The 13339-nt window shown below is 43.8% G+C and overlaps 1 protein-coding gene across 3 annotated transcripts in view; it reads right to left on the reverse strand.

The window, feature by feature from the left end:
• The window catches only part of metap1 (methionyl aminopeptidase 1), a 36904-nt gene extending 31315 nt beyond the window's left edge, over positions 1–5589 (reverse strand). For 2 of the 3 annotated variants that reach the window (XR_013497031.1, XM_078207515.1), the window contains exon 1: positions 5459–5588. Coding sequence is in view for 1 of the 3 variants with exons in the window: in XM_078207515.1 (XP_078063641.1) it covers positions 5459–5581 (123 nt within the window). In the remaining 2 variants the exon portion in view is untranslated. Of the gene's footprint in view, positions 1–5458 lie in introns of all 3 variants that reach the window. The other variant, XM_078207606.1, reaches the window with a different exon arrangement.
• Positions 5590–13339: the final 7750 nt, after the last annotated feature.

A 13339-nucleotide genomic window follows, 5' to 3' on the forward strand; every position in this document is an offset into this window, starting at 1 on the left:
AAAATGCTGTTCACCCATCTTTCCTTTCCCTGCTCGCCACCATTGGCAGAGATATGAATAGCCATCGATATCAAATTCCTCATCTTCAAATGCCTCAATGGTTGTTCAGCATAACCCTGCAGCCTTTCTGCACCCTCCGTTCTCTCAATTTTGAACTACTGTACGAGTCATCGTCCCCTCGTCCTACTTGAACACTTTTCAGAGTAATTTGCCATTGCCTCCACCCTCCTACCCTCCGGATCTCTTCCTAAACCGCTTTCACCATGCTACAGTTCCCTCCCCAGCTTCATAAACTTCCTTAAAACTCATCGGGTCGCCGTGTCTAACACCCCTCCTGCTCAAGTCTATAATTACACAGTCCCCATTTCACGGACCATTTCATTAACCCACAGCACCGCCAAAAGCAAAAAAAGCAGTTTGCTTTATTTTTGTCGCCTTTCTTTTGTAAAACAAACACTGTTGATATAAAGTGACAACGTTCACTTCAGCACGATTGGATTGGACTAAACAAACACATGCAAAATGCAATTGGTGACGATGAACATACTGAATGCTTTCAGAAAGACACCGAAAGATTCACAATTCCACAGTGTATCTTTACAGATATTTCATATAACAATGCAGCAAATGCCATCATCTCTTAGACATCAGGGGGCCATTGTAACTCATGGTACACATAACTTTTTCTGCAATGTACCTTTGAAAATATATATTGTATAAAATATTTCAACTCTTTAAAGCAGCATTATAATATCACTTATTATATTTTATCTGGCCAGTAATTTTTGTAAAGCTTACATTAATCTCTTGACACTACAATCCCCCACAGTTTCTTCTATAATTATCCTATCCCTGCAAAAATGTATTTTCTACAGCACGGAATTGTGCCAAGTTGATGTTCTCTGGGGTGCTAGGGGCCCTCCAATACTTTGCTGATACATTTAATCTTCCTGTGCATGCCCCAATGTGACAATTTAATTATAGGGAGCACCGTAACCAAATCTGAGGTGAGTATTCACCCAACATGTCCACATACATCATTGCCAGCACTCTCCTGCCATTTTCCCACAACTCTACAAATCTTCTCTCTTCACATTTCCCCTAATCTACCACAGCACTGTCATTGCTAATACAAATAACTGGCACTGATTCAGCTTACATAAACCATTCGAAAGACTTGCTCAATATTGTGCTCCACCAATGTAGAGTGGAAATGGAGACAATGAATGATGCCAAAGGGACATTGGCTGCACACTTGAGGGAAGTGAACTTGTTGGGCTACAGGAAAGAGTTGGCAATTCAGTAGGCTGAATTGCTTTACAGAGAACTGACACGAACATGGTGGGCTGATTGGCCTCTTCTATGCCATAACAAGTCTACAATAATTTAGTTATTCAACTAATTATAAAATCCAAACTCATGTTGGTCCTATTTCTCCACCGCCTTGAACATTACAACTAAGAAGTGACCATCTGTAGAAATATCCACGCAGATCTCAAAATCATCATTTTGGCAGCCACTGATTATCAATTATCAACCAGCAATAAATAAATTTACACCTTGGTCACCACTAGTTGAGTTGGCAGCAAACTCCGACATTTACAAAGCAAGTCAAACGCAGTAGCATCTGGAAGTGAAATAATATAAAAGATACAAGGGCAGGAGATTTTTTAAATATTCATTACAACAGTGACCGCACTTCAAAATGTATCATTGGCTGTAAAGCACTTTCAGACATCCAGTGGTTGACTAAAAGTGTTACACAAATGTAAGTCCTTCTTTATGTAAGCAGCAAGGGAAATATTGATATCACTGGCATTGTAGAAATTGGCCTCAGACTGAAAATGAATAAGAAATGGAGATGTAAGGGCACAAAATATAAAGATAAACTATTAAACAAGGCAGTGGGATAATTGATTGTATAAGTCTACAGAAGGGAGATGGCTGAAACAACAGGAAAAAAAATTGGCAACGATTATCAAACAACTCGAGGTGAACAAGTAGATAGTGCATTGTTTAGGCAAGTAAGTAGCCTCCAGAGAATCAATTTCCATATTCCAGAAGTAAGGTAGATCAAGGACAACCAAAAGGGTAGGGAGAAAACACAGCAACTTCCAAATGATAAATAAATACTTTATACACACTATATAAAGCAAGGGAAGAGGATTGATTTTAATCATAGATTATTTTGCAATCCATCAAATATTATTGGTAACTGTGTGGACATGTTCAATATTGTAATAAGGGCTAACAGGAAAAATAAGTTGTATACTTTGGGTTAGCAAAATTTATCCAAGAATAAAATTCCAAGATTATTTTTCTTTCTTTCCTCACTGTTGAAGGCACCAACTAGTCCCACTTAGGCCCTCATACTACCTCTCAAATTTGCCAAAAAACCCCATCAAGCTTGTTCATTTGCTTTGCAAAGGCACCTATTCCCACGGTAATCCTTTATTCCCTATTTAAAGTAGAACGTGCCACATATATAAACTTTCCTACACTTATAAGCTCAAAACAAAAGTTTCTCATACACTTCCCAGCTTCATGTTACTGATAAAAAAACATTTTACTCTCCTCATGTTGCACACACTGCTTATTCACGTCAAACTACCGATACTGAGCAAGACATGTAATCAAAAATCCAACATTTTAGAACAGGTATAAAAGGCACAGAACAAATGTGTGACAATTTGTTTAAGGCTGCCTTCAGTCACACTGCTTTTCTGATGTTAAACAATTAACTACCTTAGAAATCACAAACCGCTTACAAAGTTTCCTGACCTGAGCCATGGCAGCAATAGTCATCTGCATCCGACCTTAGTGACTCTTCATTGATAAAACAAAATGATCCTGAACTCTTGCTCTAGGTCAGAAAATATTTGCTGATATTGTGCAAGTGTGAACCTGAGTCCACATCGGAGGTGGGTGTCGCTGGCTGGCCAGCATTTGTTGCACATCCCTAAGTGCCCTAGAGCTGAGTGACTTTCAGAGGGCAGTTAAGAGTCAACCACATTGTTATGGGTCTGGAGTCACATGTAGGCCAGACCAGGTAAGGATGGCAGATTTCCATCCCTAAAGGACACAAGTGAACCAGATTTTTTTAAAGACTAAGATGGTTTCATGGTCACCATTACTGAGGCTAGCTTATAATTCCAGATTTTATTAATTTACTTTTTAAAATTCCACCAGATACCATGGCAGGATTTGAACTCTATCCTCAGAACCTGAGCGATGATGTTACCACTATGGCACTATCGCCCCAAGGTAAGCAAGGACAAGGTCAAGCTATGTTGCTCTACAATAAAATAAATGGCTAAATCACAATCAGAGCACACAGGGGACCAGTCAGTCCCAATTCTGTTCTGCCATACATAGATCACTGCCAATCACTACCTTAAATTCATCTGGGGACAAGTGGGGAAGAGAAGAGAGTTTGGGTGGGTGAAGGGCAGAGATGATTATGGAGAAGTATGGGGGGAGCAGTGTACAAGTGATTAGTAAGTGGCAGAGTGGAGGTGGAGGGGGCACTGGTGTCAAGTGCTATGATTGGGGACTGGAGGTGATCTGAGGCCTGTAGGTAACTTAAGAGGGTTGGGCCCACTGTAGGTTTCATTTTTTTCTTAGGCGTTCATAGGATGTGAGAGTCACTGACAAAGCCAACATTTGGTGCTCATACTTAATTGCCTTGAGACTGTGGTGATGAGCCACCTTCTCCAACCTTGCAGACCACATATCCTGAGGAAGTGACAGTGAAGGAACAATATAGTCAAGATGGTGCGTGGCTTGGAGGGGAACTTGCAGATGGTAGTTTTCCCATGCGTCTGCTGCCCCTGTCCTTCTAGGACCTAGAATCTAAGCAGCAGAATTCACAATTTGGAAGATGCTGACCAAGGCACGGTAGCACAGTGGTTAGCACTGCTGCTTCACAGCTCCAGGGACCTGGGTTCGATTCCCGGCTTGGGTCACTGTCTGTGTGGAGTTTGCACATTCTCCTCGTGGCTGCGTGGGTTTCCTCCGGGTGATCCGGCTTCCTCCCACAGTCCAAAGATGTGCGGGTTAGGTTGATTGGCCATGCTAAAATTGCCCTGAGTGTCCTGAGATGCGTAGGTTAGAGGGATTAGTGGGTAAAATATGGAGGGATATGGGGGTAGGGCCTGGGGTGGGAATGTGGTCAGTACAGACTCAATGGGCCGAATGGCCTCTTTCTGTGCTGTAGGGTTTCTATGATTCTATGATGGAGCCTTGACAGTTGCTGCAATTGTAGACGGTATACATTGCTGCCAATGTGCGCCAGTTGTGGAAGGAGTGAATTAAACATTCACTCCATCAATCAATCACTCCATCAATGCTTTGTCCTGAGAGATTTCAAGCTTGAATGTTGGAGCTGCACTCATCCAGGCAAGTGGAGAGTATTCCATCACACTCCTGATTTGTGTCTAATAGATGATGGACAGACTTTGGGGAGTCAGGAGGTAAGTTACTCGCCGCAGGATTCCCAGCCTCTGACCTGCCACAGTATTTATATGATTAGTCCAGTTCAGTTACTGGTGGTAATGCCCTGTCTGCCCCAGGCTGTTGAGTTAGGATGATACAGGGCAGGAGTGGCGAAGAGTGCGGGGAGAAATCATAGAAACCCTACAGTACAGAAAGAGGCCATTCGGCCCATCGAGTCTGCACCAACCACAATCCCACCCATATCCCTACATATTTTACCCGCTAATCCCTGTAATCTACGCATCCCAGGACACTAAGGGGCAATTTTAGCAGGGCCAATCAACCTAACCCGCACATCTTTGGACTGTGGGAGGAAGCCGGAGCACCCGGAGGAAACCCACGCAGGCACGAGGAGAATGTGCAAACTCCACACAGACAGTGACTCAAGCCGGGAATCGAACCCAGGTCCCTGGAGCTGTGAAGTAGCAGTGCTAACCACTGTGCTACCGTGCCGCCCACGGGAGGTTGGGGATAAATCTGGGTCAGTGTGGGTGAGTCGGGGAGGGAATGGGAGGTTGGGGGAGCGGCAGGAGTAGGAGTCCAGTGGGGCGATCAGCCTAAGGGTGCTGTTGGCTTGGAGGGGGGTGGGTCAGAGTGAGGGTTTGAGAGTTCAAGATGGGGAGGACAGGGTGGGTGTGTGTCCATTACTGTCAGGGGGGTGGGGGTAAGGCTGTGTGGGGTTCTAGTGTCGGGACATGTGGAATTTAGGATCTGGATGGTGGGGTCGGTGTTTTTTTTGTGGGCGGGGGGGTTGATGAGACAGGGTCCAGAATCCATGGCCACCTCCCGGCTGGATCCCCCTCGGGTCTCCGGCTGGATCCCCCTCGGGTCTCCGGCAGGATCTCCCTCCTCCGCCTCACTGAACTGATGCCCTCAGCCCTGCCTCTCAGAGCGGACTTTCCCCCGGGGTCCCGGAGCGCAGGCTCCCCGGCTCCCTGTGTCCGAGTCCCGCCGCTCCCGGTACCTGCGAGCAGAAGAAGGAGCCCTGGATGCCGAGCTTGATGCAGGTGGGACACTGCAGCCGCGCCTCCTTGTCACAACCGTCCGTCTCACACACGCGCCTCGCCGCTTCCCCGTCCGCCGCCATGATGGAGAGCCGGGGATGCCGGGAAGCTGGAGGACCGGCCCTGGGGGCGGCAACTGCGCATGCGCCCACCCTGTAGCTGCTTTCATTGAATGAATGAGGTTGGAGTGAGAGAGATAATGTGTGTCTATGACAAAGAGATAAGGTGTGTTTGAGTGAGAGAAATGTGGTCATTCTCAACACCGGTGCCCCACAAGGCTGTATTCACAACCCCCGACTATACTCCTTAAACACCTTTGACTGTGTGGCCAAATTCCCCTCCAATTCGATTTTCAAGTTTACTGATAACACCCCCATAGTGGGTCGGATCTCAAACAATGACAAGACAGAGTACAGGAAACAGATAGAGAATCTGGTGACAATAAATTCTCCCTCAATGTCAACAAAAGGGAGGAGATAGTCATCGACTTCAGGAAACGTAGTGGAGGAACATGCCATTCTATTTCATACGATGTAGAAATGGTCCACAGCTTCATGTTTGTAGGTGTCCAGATCACCAACAACCTGTCCTGATCCCCTCATGCCGACACTATAGTTAAGAAAGCCCACCAACGCCTCTACTTTCTCAGGAGGCTAAGGAAATTTGGCATGTCAGCTACGACTCTCACCAACTTTTTCACATGCATCATAGAAAGCTTTCTTTCTGGTTGTATCACAGCTTGGTATGGCTCCTGCTCTATTCAAGACTGCAAGAAACTACAAAGGGTCGTGAACAAAGCCCAAAGCATCACACAAACCAGCCTCCCACCCATTGACTCTGTCTACACTTCCTGCTGCTTCAGAAAAGCAGCCAGCATAATTGAGGACCCCACGCACCCCGGACATTCTCTCTTCCACCTTCTTCCATTGGGAAAAAGATACAAAAGTCTGAGGACACATACCAACTGACTCAAGAACATCTTCTTCCCTGCTGCCATTAGACTTTTGAATGGACCTACCTCACATTAAGTTGATCTTTTTCTACACCCTAGCTATGACTTCAACACTACATTCTGCACCCTCTCCTTTTCTTCTCTATGAACGGTATGCTTTGACTGTATAGTGTGCAAGAAACAATACTTTTCACTGTATATCAATATATGTGACAATAATAAATCAAATCAAATCAAAATGTGTATCTATGACAGAGAGAATGTGTGAGAGAGAATGAATGTGTGTTACAGTGTATGTGAGAGTGAGAAATGTGTATGTGAGAGAGAGAGTGAGTAGGGGATTTTCACAGTAACTTCATTGCAGTGTTAATGTAAGCCTACTTGTGACACATAAATTTTATAGGTGGCAAGTAGTAGGTGACTGTAACAACTTATACTGATTAGAAAACTAGACTGGTCAGTGTGATTACTATCTCTGCTGTTTGGTTAATTGAGAGTTAATAGGCAAAAACCAACGCGCAGAGTTCAATCCTAAACTCTGACGAAGGGTCATCCAGACTTGAAACGTTGGTTCTATTCTCTCTCCACAGATGCTGTCAGATCTGCTGAGATTTTCCAGCATTTTCTGTTTTTGTTTTAGATTCCAGCATCTGCAGTATTTTGCCTTTAAACCCTAATCCAACTCCTTGCTCCAAAAACCAATTCAATTGGTTTCGACTTCAGGAAATGTAGTGGAGGAACATGCCATTCTACTTCATACGATGTAGAAATGGTCCACAGCTTCATGGTCCAAATCATGGTCCCCACAAAAGAGACATATTAGATCCAAGCTAACAAGAAGAAGGATTACACTTGATCTCACGCTTGAACCTACATTTAATCTTAGAACATAAAACTCATAAACACTCCATGCAGGGGAAAGAAGGGACGGCATGGTGGCACAGTGGTTAGCACTGCTGCCTCACTGCGCCAGGGACCCAGGTTTGATTCCCGGCTTGGATCACTGTCTGTGCGGAATCTGGACGTTCTTGCCATGTCTGCGTGGGTTTCCTCCCACAGTCTGAAAGACGTGCTGGTTAGGTGCTAAATTCTCCCTCAGTGTACCCGAACAGGTGCCTGAGTGTGACGACTAGGGGATTTTCACAGTAACTGCATTCAGTGTTAATGTAAGCCTACTTGTGACACTAATAAATAAAAGGAAGGAACAAAAGGAAAACAACAACATGGTCATGGTATATAGAATGCGTTCTTCTAACCTCATTGTCCACTTTCGGTGTAAATTGCCGTCGTTTTGTGGCTCTCTCTCTTTATCTTCATCACTCTGGTTATAGCTATCATTCTGCTCAGTATCTATCCAGTACTCCACACCAGCCAATCAACGTGTCAAATCTCTCTTGAATAGCCAATAATATTTAAAGTGTCACAGAAGCTAATGTTTTGCTGATAAAAATGAGGTATTCAATAAAATTGTTGCATTTTTGTCAGCTAAATTTCAAAAAGGGAATAAGACAAAGAGACAAATGCACAAAGAAAGAAAAATACAAAATCTACACAAAAAATGGAAATAGATAAAAAGAGATAAAGATACAGTACTTTCCAAGCTGGTTGCCCACATTGCAAGCTTTTTACAACTGAGCTCTCCAAAACTGCCCACGTCCTAACTTGCTTCAAGTGCAATTCACCATCATCCCTTGGGCTATCTGATCCGCACTGGCTCCTGATCTGGCAGCACTTTGATTTGAAAATTCTCATCCTTGTGTTTGTATCTCTCCATAGAATTTGATTTTGATTTGATTTATTATTGTCACATGTATTAGTACACAGTGAAAAGCATTGTTTCTTGCATGTGATACAGACAAAGCATACCGTTCATAGAGAAGAAAAGGAGAGAGTGCAGAATGTAGTGTTACAGTTACAGCTAGGGTGTAGAGAAAGATCAACTTAATGCAAGGTAGGTCCATTCAAAGGTCTGAGGGCAGCAGGGAAGAAACTGTTCTTGAGTCGGTCGGTACGTGACCTCGGACTTCTGAGGTGTCAGAGTCGCTCCTCCCCACCTCTGTAACCTCCTCCAGCACTTCCCTCTGAGCTCCTGGCCTTGCACATCCTTGATTCCCTTTGCCCCACTATTAGCAGCCGTGCTTTCAGCTGCCCAGACCTTTAGCTCTGAACTTTCCTCTCTAAATCGCCACAACTCTTCACCTCTCTCTCTCCTTTTGAATCACTCCTCTAGACATACCTTCTTGAACAAACTTTTAGTCACCTGTCCTAACACCAACATATGTAGATCGGTATTCAACTTTGTTTGATAACACTCCTCTGAAGAATTTTAGGACATTTTGCTACATCAAAGGTGCAGTATAAGTTAAAGTTTTGATGTGGAGTTGCCGGCGTTGGACTGGGGTAGGCACAGTAAGTAGTCTCACAGCACCAGGTTAAAGTCCAACAGGTTTATTTGGTACCACGAGCTTTTGGAGTGTTGCCCCTTCATCAGGTGAGTTTCTTACGGTCTTGGTCAGAGCAGGAGACATATCAAGCTGTGATACATTCGGAAAGGACTTAGAGGTGCCAACTACAAAGGATTGTGAATGTAGCCCAGTCCATCACGCAACCCAGCCTCCCATCCATTGACTCTGTCTACACTTCCCACTGCCTCGGAAAAGCAGCCAGCATAATCAAGGACCCCATGCACCCCGGACATACTCTCTTCCACCTTTTTCAGAGTCTTGAAACAGAGTCTTGCTCTTGAGGGAAAGAAAGAATAAAGGACTGACATTTATATGATGTCTTTCAGGGCCACAGACAATCTCAAAAGTATTTTACAAGAAATGAAGTGTAGTCACTATTGTCATATTGGAAACACAGCAGCCAATTTATGCCTCTTATTTTAAGTTGATCTTTCTTTTCACCCTATCTGTAACTGCAACACTATACTCTGCACCCTCACCTTTCCTTCTCTCCTATGTACTTTATGAACAGTATGTTTTGTCTATATAGCGCGCAAGAAACAATACTTTTCATTGCATCACAATACATGTGACAATAATAAACCAAATCGAATCAACTGATGAAAGAATTGAAAACTCTTTTGCTCTATCTGTTGTATATTCAGTTGGATCATGGCTTGCCTACAACTTAATTCCATCTACTTGCCTTCGTTCCGTAACTATTTTGTGAACAAAAATCTATTAAGCGTAGGTAAAATTTTCAATTGATCCCATGCCCTCCCACCTCAGCAGCTCAACTTACCCCCATAGTTGAATTGTGCTAAATTCTGGATGTTACACCCGAGGAAGGCTATTGTGGTCTTAATGTGAGTGCAGAAGAGATTTACTAGACTTGTAGCAGGGATGAGGGACTTCTGTTTTTTGAAAAAACTGGAGTTCTATTGAGAGCCGAGAAGGTTAAGAGCTGTGATTGAGATGTTATGATATGTCATGAGAGGTTATGATAGAGAAAAAACCATGTCTATTGATGGAGGGTCAATAATCAGAGGACACAAATTTAATAAACGAAATAACTAGAAGAAACAAAAGATTTTTTTTAATGAGCTTTGGTATCTGGAATGCACAGCCTGAAAGATTGGTGATAGATGATTTAACAATAACTCTCAAAGGGGAATTGGATAAATACTTGAATGGTAAAAGCTTACAGGCTTATAGGGAAAGGGCAGGGTGGATTAGAACTAATTGGATAGCTCGAACAAAGTGTCACCACAGGTGCAGTGGGCTGAATGGTCTCCATCTATGCCTAATCATTCTGTGATTCCCAGTTACTACACAAACGTGTTCTTTTGGCTATCAATTAGGATGATTAAATCATCAATTGGAATTTGATTTATTATTGTCACATGTTTTGGGATACAGTAAGAAGTATTGTTTCTTGTGCTCTATACAGGCAAAGCGTACCATTTATAGAGTACACAGGGGAGAAGGAAAGTGTTACAGTCATAGTTAGGGTGTAGAGAAAGATCAGATTAATATAAAGTAGGTCCATTCAAAAGTCTGATGGCAGCAGGGAAGAAGCTGATCTTGAATCGGTAGGTACGTGATCTCAGACTTTTGAATCACGTAGACCATAAGCGTTGCCTTTTTAAAGAGAACACAAAGGATAAGTTCGAAATTGTGATATAATTAAGTATATCAATTTAAAAGCATATCAACCTTCTTTTCCATATTTGTTATGCATTCCAATATCTTAATCAACAAGGGAGAGATGTGCTCTGGGGAGCTGGTTGGAAGAGGACCTTAGTTTTCCAGGTGTTCAGTGAAAGATTTATTTTCATGTATGCTTCGAAGAAGGAGCCAGCAATGACCTGGGGCTTAGTTTCTGAACACAAGCATCATTTGTGAACTGAAACTCTTTGAATGAGATTGAAATGGTTTTGGATGAGGAATGGTTGAGGACTCTGGGTCTGTACTCATTGGAGTCTTGAAGGATGAGGGGGGATCTTATTGAAACTTACAGGATACTGCGAGGCCTGGATAGAGTGGACATGGGGATCGGGGTTATGGGGAAAAGGCAGGAGAAAAAAATCAGCCATGATTGGTGGAGCAGACTCGATGGACTGACTGGCCTAATTCTGCTCCTATGTCTTATGGATCAAAGGTGGCGTAGGTTGAACAAGTTTCCATCTCTTCTATAGATTACCTCCACACCTGTGGGTAATTTGCTGGAGGTGCAGTGAGGAAAATGGAGAAGAGAGTTGGTGCAATGACAGGCTTGTTTGACCCCAGCCTTCACTGAGGTAGGGTCCAAAATGGTTCTATTGGTGAGGATCACATCACGGCATGCATGCATGTCGTTGTGGTGTCGGTGAACGATGGTGACAAATTGCTGAGCGCAGCCAAATTTGAGGAGGATACTCCATAAGCCTTCGGGCTGACAGGGTCAAAGGCTTTTCTAAGGTCAAAAAAGGCCACATACAGCAATTTGTGCTTCTCCTTGCACTTGAATTTGCCACGCAGAGAAGATCGTGTCTGTGGTGCCTCTCAATGGGCAAAAGCTGCACTGCGGCTCTGGAAGAGGTTTTTCGGTCAGTGGGAGGAGGTGCTTGAGAAGGGTCCTTGCAATAATCTTCCCTGTGGCAGACAGCATGGAAATTCCTCTGTAATTACGGCAATTAGACTGATTTTCCTTCTTGAATACATGATGTGGAAATGCCGGTGTTGGACTGGGGTAGACACAGTAAGAAGTCTCACAACACCAAGTTAAAGTCCAACAGGTTTATTTGGTAGCACGAGCTTTCAGAGCGCTGCTCCTTCATCAGGTGAGTGAAGAGTTGGGTTCACAAATAGGGCATATATAGACACAGACTCAATTTACAAGATAATGGGTGGAATGTGAGTCTTAACAGGTAATCAGGTCTTTAGAGGTGCAGACAATGCTAATGGAGAGAGGGTAAAGCACAGGTTAAAGAGGTGTAAATTGTCTCAAACCAGGACAGTTAGTGAGATTTTGCAAGCCCAGGCAAGTCGTGGGGGTTACAGATAGTGTGACGTGAACCCAAGATCCCGGTTGATGCCGTCTTCATGTGTGCAGAACTTGGCTGTCAGTTTTTGCTCAGCGATTCTGCGTTGTCGCGTGTCGTGAAGGCCGCCTTGGAGAACGCTTACATGAAGATCAGAGGCTGAATGCCCTTGACTGCCTCAACTGGGATCTTGGGAAGGGACAGGAAGAAATAGGACCAGGTGTAGTCCACACAGCCTATCAAGCCAGTTCTGCCGCCATTCAAGATCATGGGTGGTCTTGGGTTTCAATTCCATTTTCCCATCCATTCCCCATATCCTTTAATTCCCCAAGATTCGGAAAATCTGTCTGTTGTGGCCTTAAAATTATTCAACAATGGAGCATCCATGGCCCCCTGGGTTGGAAAATTCCAAATATTCATAATCTTTCAAGTGAAGTAATTTCTCCTTTTCTCAGTCCTAAATGATTGGTCCCTTATCTTGAGACTGTGCCCCTGTGTTTTAGATTTCCCAACTAGTGTAAGCAATCTCTCAGCATCTACCCTATGAAGCCACTTTTGAAATTTGTAGCTTTCAATGAGATCGCCTCTCATTCTTCAGAATTACAGAGGATAAAAGCCCAATTTACTCAGCATCTCATCATAGAACGTATCCCTCATCCCAGGGACAACTTTAGTGGACCTTCACAGTACCGTCTCCAATACAAATATATATTTTCTTAAATGTGTAGATCAAAGCTGCTCACAGTATTCCAGGTGTGGTCTCACCAAAACCCTGTACAACTATAGCAAGACTTCTTCCTTCCTGTACTCCAATCATCTTGCAATAAAAACCAATCTGCCAATGGCCTCCCTAATTGCTTGTTGTATCTGCTTGCTAACTTTCTGCATTCCTCATACCAGTGCACCCAACTCTCTTTGAACATCAACACTTAACAACCTTTTGAAAATTATTCTGCTTTTTTATTCTTAGGGCTAAAGTGAATAACTTTATGCTTCCCTGTATTATATTCCATCTACCATCTTGTTGTGGATATCTCTTTGCAGCCTCTCTATGTCCTCCCCACAGCTTACCTTTCCACCTAGCTTGTTTTCATCAAACATAGATACATTACATTCTGTCTCTTCATCTGGGGTGGCACTGTGGTTACCACTGCTGCCTCACAGTGCCAGGGACCCGGATGCTTTGGTTTCCCAGCTTGGGTCACTGAATGTGTGGATTTTGCACATTCTTCCCGTGTCTGCGTGGTGCTCTGGTTTCCTCCCACAGTCCGAAAGATGTGCTGGTTAGGTGCATTGGCTATGCTAAATTCTCCCTCTTGTATCCATGATGTGGAGATGGCGGCGTTGGACTGGGGTAGGCACAGTAAGAAGTAATCTGCTATTGTGAAACTTCTTACAGTGTACCCGAACAGGCGCCAGAGT

Source organism: Mustelus asterias, chromosome 1, assembly GCF_964213995.1.
Source record: "Mustelus asterias chromosome 1, sMusAst1.hap1.1, whole genome shotgun sequence".
NCBI classification, from domain to species: domain Eukaryota; kingdom Metazoa; phylum Chordata; class Chondrichthyes; order Carcharhiniformes; family Triakidae; genus Mustelus; species Mustelus asterias.